The sequence below is a fragment of the Mizuhopecten yessoensis genome, unplaced genomic scaffold (genome assembly GCF_002113885.1).
Source record: "Mizuhopecten yessoensis strain PY_sf001 unplaced genomic scaffold, ASM211388v2 scaffold10621, whole genome shotgun sequence".
NCBI classification, from domain to species: domain Eukaryota; kingdom Metazoa; phylum Mollusca; class Bivalvia; order Pectinida; family Pectinidae; genus Mizuhopecten; species Mizuhopecten yessoensis.
In genome coordinates this window covers 309,270-329,964 of record NW_018408638.1, presented here as the reverse complement: position 1 = coordinate 329,964, position 20,695 = coordinate 309,270, and the positions used below count along the sequence as shown (strand labels likewise).

Below are 20,695 nucleotides of genomic sequence, written 5' to 3'. Positions count from 1 at the left end.
TAAGATGACCAGTGTTATGTGACGCTGTTTCCTTTACTTTACTATAAATTGACCAATGTTAGGTGACGCTGCTTCTCTTTAATATAAATTGACCAGTGTTAGGTGACGCTGTTTTCCTTTATATTACTATAAATTGAGCAGTGTAAGGTGACGCTGTTTCGCTTTACTATAAATTGACCAGTGTTAGGTGACGCTGTTTCCCTTTACTATAAGATGACCAGTGTTATGTGACGCTGTTTCCTTTACTTTACTATATATTGACCAATGTTAGGTGACGCTGCTTCCTTTTACTATAAGATGACCAGTGTTATGTGACGCTGTTTCCTTTACTTTACTATAAATTGACCAATGTTAGGTGACGCTGCTTCTCTTTAATATATATTGACCAGTGTTAGGTGACGCTGTTTTCCTTTATATTACTATAAAATTGAGCAGTGTAAGGTGACGCTGTTTCGCTTTAATATAAATTGACCAGTGTTAGGTGACGCTGTTTCCCTTTACTATAAGATGACCAGTGTTATGTCACGCTGTTTCCTTTACTTTACTATATATTGACCAATGTTAGGTGACGCTGCTTCTCTTTAATATATATTGAACAGTGTTAGGTGACGCTGTTTCCCTTTACTATAAGATGACCCTATAAATTGACCAGTGTTATGTGACGCTTTTGCCCTTTACTATAAGATGACCCTATAAATTGACCAGTGTTATGTGACGCTGTTTCCCTTTACTATAAGATGACCAGTGTTATGTGACGCTGTTTCGCTTTACTATAAATTGATTGGTGTTAGGTGACGCTGTTTCCCTTTACTATAAGATTATCAGTGTTATGTCCCGCTGTTTCCTTTACTATACTATAAATTGACCAGTGTAAGGTGACGCTGTTTTCCTTTACATTACTATAAATTGACCATCGTTAGGTGACGCTGATTTCCTTTTCTTTACTATCAATTGACCAGAGTAAGGTAACGCTGTTTCGCTTAGCTATAAATTGATTGGTGTTAGGGGACGCTGTTTCCCTTTACTATAAATTGACCAATGTTAGGTGACGCTGCTTTAGTTTTCTTTACTATAAATTGACCAATGTTAGGTGACGCTGCTTCTCTTTAATATAAATTGACCAGCGTTAGGTGACGCTGTTTAGGTGACGCTGTTTCCATTTAATTCACTATAAATTGCCCAGTGTTAGGTGACGCTGCTTTAGTTTTCTTTACTATAAATTTACCAGTGTAAGGTGACGCTGTTTCCTTTACTTTAGTATAAATTGACCAGTGTCAGGGGAGGCTGATTTCCTTTTCTTTACTATAAATTGAGCAGTGTAAGGTGACGCTGTTTTCCTTTCCTTTACTATCTATAAATTAACCAGTGTTAGGTGACACTGTTTCCATTTAATTTACCATAAGATGACCAGTGTTATGTCACGCTGTTTCTCTTTACTATAAGATGACCCGTGGTATGTGACGCTGTTTTCCTTTGCTTTACTATCAATTGACCAGTTTAAGGTAACGCTGTTTCGCTTAGCTATAAATTGATTGGTGTTAGGGGACGCTGTTTCCCTTTACGATAAGATTATCAGTGTTATGTCCCGCTGTTTCCTTTACTATACTATAAATTAACCAGTGTTAGGTGACACTGTTTCCATTTAATTTACCATAAGATGACCAGTGTTAGGTGACTCTGTTTCCCTTTACTATAAAATGGCCAGTGTTATGTGACGCTGTTTTCCTTAACAATACTATAAGATGACCAGTGGTATGTGACTCTGTTTTCCTTTACTTTACTATCAATTGGCCAGTGTAAGGTAACGCTGTTTCGCTTAGCTATAAATTGATTAGTGTTAGGTGACTCTGTTTCCCTTTACTATAAATTGACCAGTTTAAAGTGACGCTGTTTCCGTTTAATTTACTATAAATTGACCAGTGTAAGGTGACGCTGTTTTCCTTTTCTTTACTATAAATTGACCAGTGTTAGGTGACGCTGTTTTCCTTTTCTTTACTATAAATTGAACAGTGTTAGGTGACGCTGTTTCTCTTTACTATAAATTGACCAGTGTAAGGTGACGCTGTTTCCTTTACTTTACTATAAATTGACCAGTGTTAGGTGACGCTGTTTTCCTTTACAATACTATAAGATGACCAGTGTTAGGTGACGCTCTTTCCCTGTACTATAAATTGAACATCGTTAGGTGACGCTGATTTCCTTTTCTTTACTATTAATTGACCAGTGTTAGGTGACGCTGATTTCCTTTTCTTTACTATAAATTGACCAGTGTAAGGTGACGCTGTTTCCCGGTACTATAAATTGACCAGTGTTAGGTGACGCTGATTTCCTTTTCTTTACTGTTAATTGACCAGTGTTAGGTGACGCTGTTTTCCTTTACATTACTATAAATTGACCAGTGTTAGATGACGCTGTTTCCCTATAGTTTACTATAAATTGACCAGTGTTAGGTGACGCTGTTTTCCTTTAAGTTACTAATTTGAAGGTAAATAAATATTATTTTCCTTTGTTTTAACATTTAATGTGAAGTGTAAGTGGGAAAATATGCAACGGCAATACCGAGGTCATGGAATTCCTCTACAAACTAACATTCTCTGTCGATAAATTTAGAATTTTCCTATGTTTACCAACAAAGACCGACTTCGAAAAAACATTTGAGAAAGGGAGCAGAATCTGTCTTTTCTTGTCTTTGTGAGCTGACGTTGAACCGTTGTGGACATATGATGGACGCAGGCTTTTAGGCCTCTATTTCCATATCGATACGTGTAAAACTGTATCAATGTATGCTAAATAAAAGTACAATTTAAAAAGTGTGAATGCTATAAGTGTCAGAAAAAAATGTCTGTTGTAAGGTTGTACGAACAAGATAAAAAAAGTCTTACAAAGTAACTTGTTGTTTTGTACCAACAAATGCCTCGATAAATATTTCATGAAAGCCATGACAAAAAAAGGGCAATATTTTCCATAAGGCAAACAAATAATCATCTCTGTTATTTCCTTTGTTTTTATGTCTGTTTAGTTACTATTGTTGCCTTTTATTATAGTTTAGTTTTGTCTGAGTATCAACGACATAAAGCTTTCAATGTATTACCTTATAATGCATTTACAAAATAAAATTCAAAGTATATTACGTGTAATAATACAATAGTTAAGTGTACTATCTTTGATTTCTGGTTGTTTGCTTTCAAATTTTCGATATAAACTAGAGAGGTCGAGGATTGCTACATGTTTGTTGATCTGCATTAAATTGAAAACCCACTCTGAACATAACGTCATTTGATAATTTTATTAATAGTTGTATGACCGTATGATATCATTTATACGTTAATCCTTTTATATATCATATTAATCAAGTTATGCACACCTTCAGATTTTCCAGAAGGAAATGTACGCTGGCATAGATATGTCAAGAGTGGATGGCCTGAGGCTAACAATGAGTCCTTGGTCGGGTTGACAGGATGTCTCGTGTGAGACATTCGGGAGCACACCGCGATGGCGGCCAACACCTTCGATTTAGAGGATAAGGAAAGCAAGGTAATGTCTACTAACTGGTCTATACGACTTTATATACAACGGTAAACATTTTCATTTCTTACATGTTCCAAGAAAATCAATTTTGTTAGTATGACAAAATAAATAGTTCAAATAAATAAGATCAAAATAAGCTTGATAATGTATAAATACGTACATGAACAAATTACACAACATGGTAATTCAGCGATAGTTTTTAGTACATATATACTTGAGGATTAACAAAAAATCACAAACAAATTATCTGATAACCATCGTCTATAGTTCAGTATCAATTAACACAAAATAATCCATACATAATTATTTTCTATGTTTACTGTGTTATATTGAAGTAGCCATTTACTGAGGCATCATCCGCTCCAGCTTGTTGACAACACAGCATATATTCTAAATCCAAACATCAAACCTATTCTTTTTATTTTTTATTTTTATAAATAAAAATAAACATAATGGAGAACGAATTGTTCGTTATTTATTATATATATGTATGATGTTTATCGTACAATGTACGTTTACCTACAAGCCATGAATCACATACCTTGTTTCAAGCCTGGGGCTATGCGGTTAACGCTCCAGGACCGTTGTTTATTGCGTTCACAATCCAATGACGCGTTTTCCCACAACTATGTCCAGTTTGGAAAACAATAAAGCAGGAAATACATGAGGTAGTTCGATGACAGTGATGTCAGGACAAAAGCCCATACAATATATATATATATTACTTGTACAGTGTATTTAGAAATTACATTTTCCAGTTCATTGAATATTATGAAACGAAGTCTTTAAGCGAGCTTCAGGCGAACCAAAAGAAACCAGCACAACAACACACCATTGTTTCGAAATACATAAATCGTAAAATGGAAACGATTTCAAGATCATTTTTATCACATGATAAGAGAAGATAGCGAAAATCACGCCATTTTGACATCTTTTGAACAGTATTTCATGAGTAACATACCAATTATCAATCATATTTTTATCCACAGGATGTCGACGAAAGGAGAAGCAGCAGATGTATTCTCTTTTTTCTATTCATCCTTAAATTCATATTGTTTCTCGCATTCCTCTACTTATTCATCTGCTCTTTGGATTTTCTGTCCTCGGCATTCAGACTCCTTGGAGGTAAGCATGCGTTGTATAACATCACAATTGGAAATGTAGCCGTCATTCGTTATATTTACGTTTTAGGATCTTTTCCGGATAGAAAGAGCAACATTCATTCTTTAGAAATTGTAATGATATTGAAAAAGTCCTCGGTATAGTGTAACCTTTGCGTCAAATCGTGTCCATCTCATTATTGTTTCCATACGAGGGTGAATTTATCGAAACAACTCTAAAAAGAATTAAGACAAGTGACCAAAAATGTCCTGAAGTTGTCCAGTTTTTAGTTAGGTTTATCACCATGTCTTGCGCTTTCTCTTCCGATACACATGGTTGCATTATCCTTGTATTTTGTTGATGGTCTTTATGAAATATTTCCTTTGTTAATATAAAGTTCTTGTTTTATCGATTTTGAGTTCGAAAAGTTGTCTTGTTGACACTTCAATATTGGTTTGTTTGTTTATTTTTCATCAGATTTATATTGTGTGTATCACAGAGTCGCTGACCCTTCCGGAATCATGGCAATATCATCCATGTCCTTAGTCTATGGCACTATGTAAAATTTCCTTCTTCACAATGATCCTAGTTGTATCTGTTTTCGATTTGTTTACATTTTGATAATTCTATTTTAGTTTTTGCATCCGAAGTAGATTTATTATTGTCATGTTAAGTTGTTTGTTCTGTGTATAGGTAAGGCGGCAGGAAAAGTCTTCCAGAACAATGAGATCCTGCGGAACCCCGTGGCTGGACTAATGATAGGTGTTCTATCTACTGTCCTGGTCCAGAGTTCATCCACCAGCACGTCCATCGTCGTATCACTCGTTGGGGCTGGACGTACGTATATTATCATCCCGCGATATCAATGCGAGGCTGAATAAATGCCAACTTTTTGTTATGGATGTTCGGTACATTTCATATAAGCGTATGCTTTGATTTTCCTTTTTATGTTGACTAAGGGATTTTACTTGGTCAATAGAATGCAGTCACCCTGGAGATAACTGACTTATTGTAACGAACGTCTTCTCCCGGTACAGAATTGCAGAATTTTAATTGATAACAGCAAATATCTAACAAAAACCAGAGCTTCGTTTATTGTGTTTTATTAGAAACATCATTCTCGACATTGAGCAGTGAATATATGTAGATATAGAATAAAACACAAACGAAATAAGCGATATGTTTAAGAAATTAACTAGAACACTGACAGGTCAGTAAGGGCCCCGTCTTGTGCCAATATATCCCCCATAATCATCAAGAAGCAATCTGCCCATATAGCTGAGCTTGACCTTTGACATTTGGACTTCAAAAAGAATCACAAGGAAGCAAAATATACATTGTACATGTACTATGATGCGAGTCTTGTTTCCTTCCACCTCCATATTTGCTGGGCTAACAGAGATGTAAATACTGGTGCAATACTCATTTGTTAGCTTTGATTTGTTTTATTTCACCTAATATACCTCCTCCATCAAGAGCCAGGGTCAAAGTCAGAGATCCACTTTGTCTTTAACCTTTGGACCAAATGACCTTGACCATTAACCAACCCAGTGACCCTGATCTTTGGTCAGTTGAGTTATTCTTTAATTCTGACCAACTTTGCTTCTTAATATCATAACAAAATGTTCATCAGTGAAAAATACAAAACTTGACCTTGACCCTTTGGACCCCGTAACCTGGATCTAAGATCAGTTGACTCTGTGTTAAGTTCTTAACAACATTGCTTCATAATGTCATAACAAAATGTTCATCAGGGAAAAGGTAAAAATCTAACCTTGACCTTTGACCCAGTGACCTTGACCTTTGGTCAATTGACTCCTTGTTTAACACTGAGCAACATTGCTTCATAATGTCATAGCAAAATGTTCACCAGTGAAAACATACAAATTTGACCTTGACCCCTGACCCGATGACCTTGACATTTGGTCTTGACTTTTTACCTCAATGTGTATTTTTGTGAACTGAACATCTTGACCAAGTTTCATGTACATCGGTTAATAAATATCAAAGTTATCAGCCAGGAACAAAATTTGTGGACGGACAGACAGACAGACAGACAGAGTGATTACTATAGGGCACCCGTATCTCTGATACGGGGCCCTAATTACTCTCGTGCAACCAAGAACTGATAGACCTGTACATGAACATATTTACAGTTCTGGATGTTAAAACGGCCATCCCTATCGTGATGGGCGCTAACATCGGTACCTCTGTCACCAACACAATCGTGGCTATGGGACAAATCACAAACAGGAGGGAGTTCCGCCGAGCATTCGCAGGGGCAACCGTCCACGACATGTTTAATTGGATGACAGTCATCGTCTTCTTGCCACTGGAAATCATAACGGGTGAGGTTGATATAGTTTACGTCAGTTATTCGTTAGCATTTAAATTGGTAAGAGAGAATCGGATAGATCCCGACAAAATTTCACAGCAAAGAGTAAGATATATAATTCATCGAATTCAACGTTTAAAGAATCGAGATTAAAATTACAAAAATGGTTTGAAAACAAAAAATACAGCAGAACATTGTTAATAAGCATTTTGTTACCAAATGATTCCGAAATGATTTAAGTTCATGGTTGCTGTTAATTACAGTAGAATGTTCTTGTCCCGTTTTTAACTGTAATTCATTTCAATTCAATTCCAAATGTTAAGGTGCGATCACTTATGTGCCTTACGTTCATGTTTCAAGATACGTAGTACGAAGTGTTAAACTCTGCTGATGCATTTCTGGATCCCCGATGTTTTTGTCATATAGAATCGCCGATAGGTCCTAGACGAAACAGCTGTACAATGAAGTGCAGTTCATCCAGTCTGGCCTACTGTGTCAATTATCAAATGTTACGGGTACAATCACATCTGTGTGTCTTAAGTTCATCCTTTAAACCAAATTCGTTCGTTTTTGAGCTCTTAATGCACCAGGGAATGTTTTATCAACATGTATCGATGGGGAATGTTTTATCAGCATGTATCGATGGGGAATGTTTTATCAACATGTATCGATGGGGAATATGTTATCAACATGTATCGATGGGGAAATGTTTTATCAACATGTATCGATGGGGAATGTTTAATCAACAGGTATCGATGGGGAATGTTTTATCAACATGTATCGATGGGGAATGTTTTATCAACATGTATCGATGGGGAATGTTTTTATCAACATGTATCGATGGGGAATGTTTTGTCAACATGCATCGATGGGGAATGTTTTATCAACATGTATCGATGGGGAATGTTTTATCAACATTTATCGATGGGGAATGTTTTATCAACATGCAGCTATGCTACTTCATGCGATTAAATAGGGTGCCTTTTTTACATGTTAAATCATTTCCCCTTCCGGCTACTTTAAATAAAAAGGCACCTTATTTAATCTTTTACTAAATTACAAAGAAATTGTGTATACCTGGTCATAAAGCGAGACAGGTGTGTTGCCTTTCTATCCATAGACTCTACAGCAGCAGTGGCTAAAGACATGGAGTCATCCGACAATAGCAGTGAACTACGTTATTTATTAAATTACAAATAAACCTGCATATTTGATCATCAGGATCGATTTTATAATATATCGCCAAATGTTAAACCATCAAGTATTTATCTTTCATATTCTAGAGTCGAATCGCAAAAATAAAACCTGAAGTATAATATCCAGCTTATATTTCCACTACACGGTAACTTTGACTGATTTTCAGGCTATCTATTCCATTTGTCCGAGGTCGTCGTGGACAGCTTAGCGTTGGAGGCATATGCTGATGGCAAGAAAGACTTCCTGAAAGTAATAACCAAGCCATTCACGAAGCGAATCGTCCAGGTATGCTGTATATCTAGGTCATACACATCTTATCTTTGGTAACATCTGCACGTAAATTTATCACATTTTGATTATATCGCCGTCTCTTTCTATTTCAGATCGACAAGAAAGGGATACAAAAGGTTGCACAAAACCAAGACGTTGATACTTTGTTGAAAACTTGTTGCAAGTCGAAAACCTTTCAGAATTTTAATGAAACGTTTGTAAACGGAACCAGCTACACATTGCCGTCAAAAAAGATTTGTGTGCAGGAGTGTAAGTACAGGTCAATGCTGGCTCAATATTTCGTGAGCAAATTTGGGGGGGGGGGGGGGGGGGGGGGGGGGGGGGGGGGGGGCTATCTTATTATTTAAAAGAAAACGTCTTATAGATATGAATATCCCCGTTCCCGTGCAAATTAAGTGTCACTCAGAATAGTAACTGTTACTTTGGTTCCTGAGATACTGACCTTGTTCGAAGTGTTCTTATTATTGATATTGTATAAAACGTAATCAACTTGAAATCTGTTCTGATAAGGGAAACTCTTTACGACCCCCCCCCCCCCCCCCCCCCCCCCAAAAAAAAAAAACATGCGAAAAAAGGTTAAATCTGGTAAAATTTTGGCCTATTAATATCGCAATATTCTTATAAATAACTTAGAACTTTCAGGCAAGAAGTTTAGGATGGATAAACACCTTGTATGGATATTCCATTGTCGTCAGTACAACTTGATTTTTACCAATGTAACAAAAATTCCAGACTTCCAAAATATTGTAATTTCGTTCAAACTGGCTTCATCCAAACAAATATTAATATGTCCCACACACGCTCCTGATGTTTCATCAACGGTTATTGCGTAATGTGTAAAATAAAATAAAAACTTCGAATCGAATTTGTACATCCTAATTGTCCAGCTTTGATTTCGCGCGGCTTCAAGATTATTTGTTGGTTATGTAAAACAAGTGTAATTACTCAGAAATTTCCGTCAACAATGTAAAATGTCAAACCGTGACAATATCACTGCCGCGAAAATTGCCTTGCGTAAAGTTGCTAATTCTTCATTCAATAAGATCGAACATCTGATTCTTAAAAGCTCTAACTAAATCAAAACATATCTGAGCTTAGTATTTCTTTCATTTGTATTTTTTTAATTTATTTACAGGCGAGTATATTTTCAAAGACACCACTCTGAGCGACTCTGAGATTGGCGGTATACTGCTGGTGGCCTCTCTGATACTTCTTTGTTTCTGCCTGTTTGTTATCGTCAAGCTGCTGAATTCAATATTACAAGGAAACATGCGGAAAGTTATCAAAAGATTCATAAACTACGAGTTTCCTGGAAGGTGCGGCTACTTCACCGGATACCTCGCTATCATTGTCGGCTGTGGTCTTACAATACTAGTACAGTCCAGCTCCATATTCACGTCTACCATGACACCACTTGTCGGGGTCGGAGTTGTCAGTCTTGAAAGAATGTATCCACTAACGCTAGGTTCAAATATAGGAACAACCACGACAGGTATCCTAGCTGCACTAGCACAAGATGCGGACAAGATGAGAAACCCGTTACAAGTAGCATTCTGTCATCTTTTCTTCAATCTCTCTGGAATTCTTCTGTTCTACCCAATACCGTTCTTAAGGTTCCCAATACCATTAGCTAAATTTCTGGGTAAAGAAACGTCAAAATATCGATGGTTTGCAATAATGTACTTGGTCTGTATGTTTTTCTTATTTCCACTCGTGGTGTTCGCTTTGTCAATGGCTGGGTGGAAGGTCATGGCGGGTGTCCTTATTCCGATCGCCAGTTTGCTTGTTATCGTCGTTATAATTAAGATTACACAAGTAAAGAAACCCTCCATCTTACCTACAAAGCTCCAGAATTGGAAATGGTTGCCTATTTGCTGTCGGTCGCTGGAACCAGTCGACAGAGTGATGAACATGTTTTGTTGCGATAGATGCACTTCTATTGTTGACGATTCCGACTCCGACACAGACGAACCCGAGTCAAAGGTCAACGGCACCAATGACCAGGAAGTCACACATGTATAAGGCTCCGACAAAGACGAACCCGAGTCAAAGGTCAACGGCACCAATGGCCAGGAAGTCACACGTGTATAAGGCTTTCACCGCTGGAGCTTGCAAATCAATAGCATACAGTCTGAATATTCCATTTAACACGTGCATGCAGACTTACTAGCATCATGTTTTCACCGAGACAGTATTAAGGATGTACACCTCTGAGAAGTCAAAAAATTCCTGTATTAAACTTTTTTTCTTATATTGATTTTTGGAAAAAGGAGATAATGGCATAGTAGAAAATGCAAAAAAAACTATATGTCGGTGTGTTCGTTTTTGTGCTATGATCGGTCAAAGATACCAATTTAACACAATATGTGATTTTAGGTGAATTTTCGGGTTTTGACCATTTGCAGAACAAATTCATACAATTTCTTCCAAGTGTGTTATCAGATATGTATGAATGTTTGTAGAATTGATAAAAATATTATTTTCTTTGAAACTATGGAAGTAAAATGTCTTAAACTTATTCATTTTACTCAAAAATGCGATTTTAGTTACCCCTACCCCTTATTTTTTAATGAAAAAATGCACATTTTTCACCATTTTTTGCCGATTAAACGCTTGATATAAAAAAATCCTGTAATAAACTTTTTTTAGTATTCAATGAATCGAAAGAAAATGAGTTTCTCTTTCTAAAACAGCCACAAAAATGGGGGGTCGGTGTGCTTCTTTTTTTGTCCCATTATTATTTGTGTTATTTTTCACCTTTTTCGGGGTCAAAAATCAAAAGTGCTTCAGTTACCCTAATATGTAAAAAAAAATATCAATAATATATAACTTTCCACTTTTTTGCATATTATTTTGATCATATTGAACATTATAAAGTTGTACAGCAAAATTGAACCTGCTACAATTAAAAATGGTGACACAATGACAATTTAAGTGATCAATCTAGTGTCAAAAAAGGTGAATTTTGGCCCTTTGTGAAGCGCAAGAAATTCACATAAATACACTTTTTCAAAATGGCCGCCAAATTGGTCATTTTTTAAAAATTCTTGTAAAAAATGTTCTACACACAACAGACATCTAGTTTTTTTTACATGTTTTTTAGATGTGTGTTTGCTATTATACTTATCATAATTTGTTAAATATTACAAAAACCCGTTACACCAGATCAAAACGAGACTTGAACGTGACTGAAACCTCAGAAGAGTACATCCTTAACGGTGTTTTGTCGGGGTTTACACGAAATTATAATAACTTCTGAACATTAATTGCATTTGGAAAAGTATCATATACAAACAAGGTGTGTTCCTGCATTCATTACACGTGGAGCCTAATTAATTATATACATTCAAATACCAACTAATTACATATGTAAATATCTAATGAGGTTTCGTCTGTAAATTTGTAAAGGTAACATGCGAATCTGTGATATTTACCTGTTTGTGCAATACATTTTAGTAACGGCACGGATCTGTGTATTTACTATCACATGATTCTGTCGTCACTAGGAATGTCTGTTGGCAATCATTAAGTGTGTTCTGACTGCATATAGATGATTGACACCTGCGTGAGCAAAAGTGTTAAGATATGAATGTCGATATGAGAATGATTTTTTGGTGGAGAATAAATGACACTTGGTCACAAATTGGTTTTGTGCATAAATTGTGTACCTAAAATTGCATTCCATCAATCGTCTGACTGTTTCGCATCTATTTAAATGTAACGATCACCACAGGCACTTTCTTTTTTAAAAATAAACCACCACAACGAAAGGTGAGCAGTAAATACGAAGCAGACGGATTAAGCTGGTGATGGTCGGTATGATTTTCAACTGCACACAAAAATAATCAAAAGTTGAGGATTATATTGGTTAAGATAGCCAACTGAAGGTAAATCAAATATTAAATCTTTCTAGTATGATGAAAAGACTTTATCAATATTCGTTTCCGTGCAATTAACATATTCCAATATAAAATTTGAAAAAAAACAATGCACTTACATAACACATTTCATGATCAAGTAGATGATTTATTCTATAAAACGTACTTCAAACAAACTTATCAAAGGAATGAATAGTAAGCTGTAGCAGCGAAAATTATTCCCTTCTAACATAACCTTTCATTGGTTAGTTCATCAACCAATGAAAAGTTATGTTAAACAGGATGTGAACGAGGACAACTTAATTGGCCCACCTAAATAGCAATGCTAATTGATTAGTCATCCATAAATCTATTGCACATATCCTGTTACTTACACTTTCACACATTTCAGTAACACACAACTTCCTTTCTACCATAGTAATTGCTCAAAGCATTTAAACACAAATTTGAATACTTTTCTTCTTCACTCATTTTATATGATGCAAAAATGATATTCATAACATGTATATACATTGATTCAACTCTCTAATGATAACATTTGTATCTAATGATTCAAATCCAGCCATAACACATGCATCACTTCATTACTCTTAAGAAAACGTGTGCATATTCATATATGATACATTTCCAAGATTCTGTACCCCTAGGTACTTGGCTATATGAGGAAAATCTTGAAAATAGGGAAACAACCAACGTTTTGGGGGTGAAAACCCCTCATTTGGGGGTTTCTTGGAACCTTGGATTCAACACTAATGGTAGTTTTTTATCAACTCTAATAATCACGTGGATCAGGTTTAGTGACAATAACTTCATCATTCTTTAATCATTAATGTCATATGAAACAGCTTCTTTTTTAATATGAATCTACATGTATATACTATTTTCCATTGATGTGTTGTAATTTTATTATGTTATTTTGTTTTTTAATGCTAAGCTATTATAGAATGTCCATTTACACTTACTAAATACTAAAATGATTGCTCATGACGTGAGTGTTAACAAGCATGCCCCATTTCCATGTCCAGCATTGAAAGCATAAATCAAAATTCATTTGCACTATTTACTGTAGAGTATAATTTTTTTTTTTCAAACTACATGTCTAACATGGACAATGCTGTTTTCATCCTCATTAAGTGACAGTGAAATGAACAAAAATTTCTCCATTATGAAAATTTCTACCTTTACAGTATATGAAATGGACTGATTTATAACGGGTTTTACCGTTAATGTTTGCACATCAATCCAGTATGTGTAGTCTGAATAAAGATGTCAATTGTAAACAAGAAAATTCCCGCGAGTCCCTTTGATGTGCAATTTAGACAGATTTCACTGAATTGTAATCGAGTGAAACTGAGAGAATGATACTAATACTTATTTCTAAAACCTATACATGATAAACGTTAAATAAAATCCTACAAATCAATTAATGTTTGTTTGGTCTGTACATCACCAACCTGAGCTTAAAGTGAAAACTGATCCTAACTGTTTCACCCATGCTTTCTATATATGAATCAGTACAAATATTTAAGATCTGTTACAAAAAGACTTTATCCTGGAATGGAAACATGTTGCAAATAGTGTGCAAAATGTATACACAATCCACCCCCTGCAGCAAGAATTTCAATATCTTCAGTAATGGAAATATTTCACAATGTGAATGGGACCTAAATGAAGTTCTCATTTATCCAGGTTTCTGTCGAAGATTTGGGCGATATTTCGGACAAAAATCCATGTCCCTGGTGCATCAAAACATTAATCATTGATCAGGTCTCAAAGTCTTTGTATCTGTATCTGAAATTTACCTGAATGAAAATAAAAAATAAAAGTCATTATAATCAAATGGCAATATATATTTTCATTTACATACAAGAATACTGTGGAATTGCATATCTTGCCTGTCCCCACTTTGATAATCAACAGAATTAACCTGAGAGACACGATCAAACCAATAGGTGCTTACCTTAATGAGCTCATGTTACTGGACCACAAAAATATACAATAAATTTGCATATGTCCCACCTTCATGACATCTGTTGTAGGACATACTTGAGAGGAGGTTAACATTTGTTTTCCCAAATGTATTATTTTTTTATCTGAAAACCTAGCTGTCCCTATAACCACTTCCTCCTCCTGTATGTATATTATCATAGCTTTAGGAATGAAATGACCAACGTAATTTCCAAATGCTATAAGATATTGACTTTGAAAACAAGAGGCCCTTCAGGCCAGTATTCTTCTGTCATCTTAATAAGATTGAATACTTGAAATACTTCTGCTAACTTGAGAACATAGTGGCCATTTCAGATTACTCCTTGACAGATATGTTGATACATTTATACTAGACTATATTAACCTTCTCTTGTGGTAAGTGTTATATTAAAATTCTTTCTTCAGACCTTGCCTTTCTGTAATCAACACGCAAATTTTTGTAATTTTCAAAACTAAAACTTCTAGTTTTTGCACCTTCCCAACTTTACTTCATTATTGCACAAAATGCCTTACCATCTACAGATTTGCGCTTCAAATGCAAAACTTATAGGTCAGGGTCGAAGTAATTACTTAAGAGGCCAGCATTCCTTTAAAATGTCTGAGAGGATATACATTTCTTCACTGTGATTCAGGGCAACAAAAGTCACATGACTAGTGACCGGGGTTTAGCAGTTTGGTTTTAGGACTGATGAAAATTTGTGTCTAATTTCCTTAATGGCCAGTGTAAACTAATCAATTTTACAGCATACTGTTTTAGTATTAATCAAGCCAGGAAAAATAGCTGTAATTCTCTGACCATGCACAACATTATACTTACAAGCTGGCATTGCACTGACTTCTGCTGTCACAACACAGTTGATTCCAAGGTTGGACAAAGCTCCTCTTATCATCCCACAAGGAAAGGCTAAGTACTAAAATTACAAACACAAGTATACATACTAAGCATGACAGTATAATATATTTCACGATGGGCAGGTGGTGGTTTGGTTTGGTTAGTGTTTTTCGTCCTATTAACAGTTATGGTCATTTAAGGACATGCCAGGTTTTGGTGGTGGAGGAGTTCCCGGAGAGAAACCAACGACCTACGGCCAGTACCTGGCGACTGTCCCCACATATATCTCGAACCCACGACCCAATGGTGGAGGGCCAGTGGTAGCAGAATACCAGACCCCTAATTCACTAGGTCAAAGAAAGTAAAATAAATTATTATACCATATGTTTTCTGTTAAACATTTGCTCTGCAGTATATCAAGATGGATGAAGCAATAACTAAAACTAATACATATTTATATTTACATATTCATATACATATATATATATTAATAAAGACATACAAAATCGACAAATAAATAGAGTTAATCGTTGCTAGTATTTTCAAGCTTTGCAACCATCTTCAGGCAATTACTTTTATGTCTAGGTTAAAATATTATGGTGTTATACAAACAAACATATAAAGGGAGGTAATGACGTTATTGAAGTTCTAGGTATAACATTACTGTAAGTGATCAATGTTTGTGTATTAGTTTAATCGTGTGAACACTTTGTGTATCCTTCAGATGTGTTGATATAAAACATGAACTAGGCAAAAAGATCATCACATAATAATCATAAGAAGAGAAATGTAGCTGCAACATTTGAAAAATACTACTTTCCTTTTTTTATTACTTTTTTACATATATATACTGTATTCACAGGCCTTTTTACTGTCTTATTTCTCACTGATGATACTACTTCTATGTATTGTATAACCTTGTATTTAAAATTTGTTTACATTGTTTTTTGGACTTGATAAACATGTGAATGGCTTCTAAAATAATTGCACTACCGTAGGTAATTTATCAGAACCTGGATAAAGCAGCCACCAGTATTAAATGACCTGTTTGAGTGTAATGTACTCCACGTAGGTGTAACTGGAAGGAGCTTTGTAAAAGGAACCAACCTTTTGGTGTAAATAGAGCAGGGAATGGCATTCATTGGAGAAGCAGCACTTATTGCGGAGAATATGGTACAGCTGTACATGTGGTCATTTTTTTTTGTAAACTATAATTGTATTTTTAAAGTGGAAATTCTGTGTGGATATGTTTGTACTGTGGTGGCAATGGTTCTTATCTAAAAACTATCTACCAGTATTCATGCAATATTTTCACACTAATTTACTCAAAGTGAAAACAAGAATATTTCATCCCTTTATAAGTAAAACCTTCTGCTCCCTTTGACATGGATAACAATGTATGAAAATATTTACAGGTTTCATTTGCCAAATGTTAGCTTTTGGCCTAACTTTTTCTCTGACTAATATACCTATAAAAAGCAGATAGCATGAAATGTAAGCATAGTACTTCCAAGTTTGTTCCCTCTGTCTTTCTCTCTATAGTTTCACTGAACACTATACAGTAAAGAACATTACTAATTAGTAATTACCAATATGAAAATGAGAATCGGACTATACCACAAGCTCTGGTGACTATTTACTCTGACCAATTAGTGTGATGCCCTCAAAACACTTGGTTATAAAAACATGTGTTTAAGATGAAATTTCACCAGGACATGAGCACTGATGGCAGCCTTCACAGTAGGGCAGGATTTCATTTGAACCAGATTTTTATCAATCTTATTAGTTCAGTCAGGTCATGTTACTGCACAGGTCCATCTCATAATGAAGATGACCTATGAACCAGGAAAGTATGACTACAGACCATACTTTCTGGTGTACATACATGTATCAGTACACATTTACCACTACACACCATTGTACATTCTATACTATTTTACACAAAAGAATCAAGTATTCTCCATGTGTTTAAGAGAAGCATCAACACTACTCCTGCTTGGAATTTTGCCTAGGTCAGAAACTGCTCTCTGTTGATTTTTCTCGAATACATCATTCAATGAGACTTTGTAAGCAATCTCAAATAGTTTTCATTTACTTTAGATAAATTGATTAGAGGACTAGAGGAGTTAAAGGCAATCTCCGTCCTCATCAGGAATTTAGATTAATTGTTATGTTCATATTCTGGATAAATGAAGGACACTCATATATGTGATTTCAAATACGTTTTACAACTTATAGAAAGTATGGCATGGCTGCCAAAGAGAATATAACAAACATAATAAACCCTCATTTTCCCCAACAGAATGCGTGAATGTTGTTTATAGTGTGCTATTTACGTAGCAAATCGGCCAGTTTGAAGCAAATTTACCATGCTTTAATTCATAGAACTAAGAAGGATTTCTTTAGTTGTCACATGTGGAGGCTTTCACTAACTCATGCTAACTCTCTAAAAGCATCATATTTTGACTATTTCGGCATAGCAACACCAGTTTGTTGCTGTGGCCGGGCATCTATGCATGTGCAGTGACAAAAATCTGCACCAGGAAGGACAGCCCCAATTACCCAATATAATGTTTATAAAAGAAATCGGTAAATAAATTAGAATTGGTATTTTGACTGTTTTTAGAGGCTAAAAATGACCCATTATGTTACTATTTCTTTGCCATCTTCATTGGAATAAGATAAGCAGAATATGAAATACCTTTGGTGCTGCATCCATATACTGTTTCCCACTAGATATCTGTGTAAGGAACCGAAATTTGTTGTCTTGAAGAACATACACACCCTAAAACAAACAGCATAATTCTTATGTTAATGCATGGATGAAACACTTTTGTCACTCAAAATCAAGATCTGCATCCTATAAAAATTCTATTTAGTGTAAAAATGTAACAAGAAGCCAAGAGGGCCTGTATCGCTTACCTGGATAATAAAGCAACCATGGAATACCATTCTTATTACATATATAATAACACTGCAACTATTTCCAAATATTGGCTTTGTCTCCAAACAACGCCAGTCCCACATTAGGTCCCTTCTTTCTGCCCCCATGAACTGTGGTGGGTTTTAAACATTAACCTCAATTTCCCTATTGGATCCAGCCCCTCTGCCCCCTAAAAACAACCCTCCATTTATACAAAATTGAGTCCCCTTTGCCTTAGGATTTTCTACACAATTTTCTTTGGTTAAATTCCTCCAAATAAAATGAAAGAAAGAGGATATTAAACATTTATTACTATGTTCCCTCTACTGGACACAGGGGGACGGCAGGTACATTCTCTGTTAGAACAAATTGAGTCCCCCTTGCCAAATTAAATGATGCTCTGGACCAAGTTTGGTTAGAATAACTCCAATCATCAACCTTAATCTACCCTATTGGGCTCCATCCCTTTGTCCCCCCCTACTCACATCCTCACAAACTTTTCCCTTTGCCAATGTATACTACTGACCTAATTCTGTTAAAATCCCTCCAATGGTACAGAAGACAGATTTTTAAGATTTAAACCTCGATTTTGCACCCAGAGACACCACAACTCCATTTATACAAAAGTTAGTCCTCTTTGCCAAAGGATGCTCCAGGCAGAAGAAAAAGATAATAAAGACTTAAACCTTAAATTCCCCTTTTTGGCCTCGACCCTCTGTACCTAGAGGGGCCACACCCTCCAGTTATAAGAAATGGAGTCCCCTTTGCCTAAGAATGGTCCAGGCCAAAACTAGTCAAAATCCATAAAGTTGTTAGGGACTAGTAGCATTTTAAAGGAAAATTTGACTAACGGATGACGATGGATGATGCGGTACGTCATAATCTCACAATGGTTCTTCGAACCAGGTGAGCTAAAAGGTCATCAAAGAAATCCATTGTTGAATCATTTACAAAAAGGATTGAGTAAAGAGTTTAAAGAGAATTGACTAGGAGAAATTTCATAAATCAATAAAATTATAATGTTGGAAAACACTAAATTTTGTTGAAATGTAAATGTCAGGGAGATAATTTATTGATAAAATTAACCTACCTGGTGATTTGTCCTCAAGTTGTCTACTTGTTTCTTGTAAACAGAATTCCAAAAGTCTTTACATATAAACTTCATTGTGTCAAGCTCATCTTTAAATCTTGAGGAGTCTTTTGTAAACCTAGAAAGTTTCAAAATGATTTATAATGCTGAAATTGTTTAAGATATTTTGGATTTATATAAACTTCCCTACACTGATATTATTTTCTTCTGGATGGTTGGGTGATGCAGTGGATAGCACACTTGCCTTTCATCCATATCCTTGATAGTCCAGGGGTTATGCCCACTTTCACCTTCTGCACCCCTGGTATATGTCATAGCAAAAATGAAGGCTCAGCATGCTTCAACTTGTGGGTGAAACAATAAGACCAATTTGATTCTTTCATATACACATGAAAAGAATCTCATGGACGCGTAAAATTGACTGGCTTTGAAGTCAGGTGTCGGATCCTGTGTGATCTTCAAAGGACAGGTATCAGCCTAGCGCTCGGTCAAGTTTTTTTTTTTTTTTACCAAGACCAATCAAATAGCTAGTCCCATATGCCTTCAATTTTGCTATGACTTATTCCAGGGGTGCAGAGAGCGAAAAAGGAGTGTAACCTCTGGAATATTGAGGATGCCTTTCATCAAGATGGCTGGGGTATGATTCCCTGATTGAATGTGAAAAGGTATGGGTCACCTGCCAGATCACATGGGTTTAATTTTGGTCCTAAGGTTTCCGCTATCATAATGACCAATTTGCAGGTTTCTATCCAGGTCAAGAATCATTAATTTCAGTTGACATTTTTTCGATAATTGTTGTTAAGTAAAAAAATGCTGTATCTTTAATTTTCTCCTATTGCCACAACCACCATCCCCACCATGACCACTAACAGCTTTAAATTGGATTTCCAGACAAACAGGTGGCTTTCACTGGCCTTGCCAAATACCGACATTGTTATATCAGTAACAATTTGTACCTGTAAATGTACAATTATAGCAAGTACAAGAAATTTAAGATTTCCAGTCAAAGAAACTGGAATATATAGATGAAAGTCAAATTAATACAAACACAAAGATTTTCAATCTTAAATTTAAATAGATGTAGAATCTAATGTACGTAAGTAATATTTACCTTTCACTGAGACTCTGGCCTACCCGGAATCCCAATGATTCTAATTTGGATATACAATGGTCCTAAAAGGAACAAGTAAAATTCAATTATGATTAAAATTTGCATTAATAATTTTGTTAGCCTTTTTTTAATCCAGCAGTGATTCTCTTTTATTGTTTGTAAAAAAAGCACCAAAAATACAGATTTGTAACAAGAATGCAAACAGACTGGTTTGGTGCGAAACATGTTGACATAGGGAGTGAAATCATAGGTGTTTGAAATTCTGACTGCAAATTGAGATAAAAATCATATAAAAAAAGGGTATTACTATATTATAAAAAGGGTATTACTATATTATTTTTTTATATGATTTTTATCTCAATTTACAGTCAGAATTTCAAACACCTATGGTGAAATATAATGAGGCGAACAGTACTGGGG

At 35.4% G+C, this 20,695-nt stretch overlaps 2 protein-coding genes across 2 annotated transcripts in view; one reads left to right on the top strand and one right to left on the bottom strand.

The window, feature by feature from the left end:
* Window positions 1-3,416: 3,416 nt before the first annotated feature.
* LOC110461488 (sodium-dependent phosphate transport protein 2B-like) lies at window positions 3,417-10,722 on the top strand. The gene is made up of 7 exons (XM_021514960.1): window positions 3,417-3,534; window positions 4,518-4,653; window positions 5,323-5,466; window positions 6,786-6,977; window positions 8,328-8,446; window positions 8,545-8,701; window positions 9,588-10,722. The coding sequence occupies exons 1-7, from the start codon at window positions 3,493-3,495 to the stop codon at window positions 10,472-10,474; spliced, it is 1,677 nt and encodes a 558-aa protein (XP_021370635.1). The 5' UTR covers window positions 3,417-3,492; the 3' UTR covers window positions 10,475-10,722.
* A 2,074-nt stretch (window positions 10,723-12,796) lies between these two features.
* The window catches only part of LOC110461466 (trafficking protein particle complex subunit 6B-like), an 8,226-nt gene continuing 327 nt past the window's right edge, over window positions 12,797-20,695 (bottom strand). The window contains exons 2-6 of the mRNA XM_021514921.1: window positions 20,276-20,337; window positions 19,165-19,282; window positions 17,853-17,936; window positions 15,137-15,230; window positions 12,797-14,132 (exon numbers count right to left, since the gene is read on the bottom strand). Of these exons, the coding sequence (XP_021370596.1) occupies window positions 14,101-14,132; window positions 15,137-15,230; window positions 17,853-17,936; window positions 19,165-19,282; window positions 20,276-20,337 (390 nt within the window). The 3' untranslated portion in view covers window positions 12,797-14,100. The remainder of the gene's footprint in view (window positions 14,133-15,136; window positions 15,231-17,852; window positions 17,937-19,164; window positions 19,283-20,275; window positions 20,338-20,695) is intronic.

What these genes read in the sequence shown, in the direction of transcription:
- LOC110461488 (XM_021514960.1), top strand. Translation starts at nt 3,493, where the DNA reads ATGGCGGCCAACACCTTCGATTTAGAGGATAAGGAAAGCAAG. An exon ending in GGCATTCAGACTCCTTGGAG is followed by an intron (nt 4,654 to 5,322) that starts GTAAGCATGCGT and finishes TTCTGTGTATAG; the next exon opens with GTAAGGCGGCAGGAAAAGTC. An exon ending in ATCACTCGTTGGGGCTGGAC is followed by an intron (nt 5,467 to 6,785) that starts GTACGTATATTA and finishes ACATATTTACAG; the next exon opens with TTCTGGATGTTAAAACGGCC.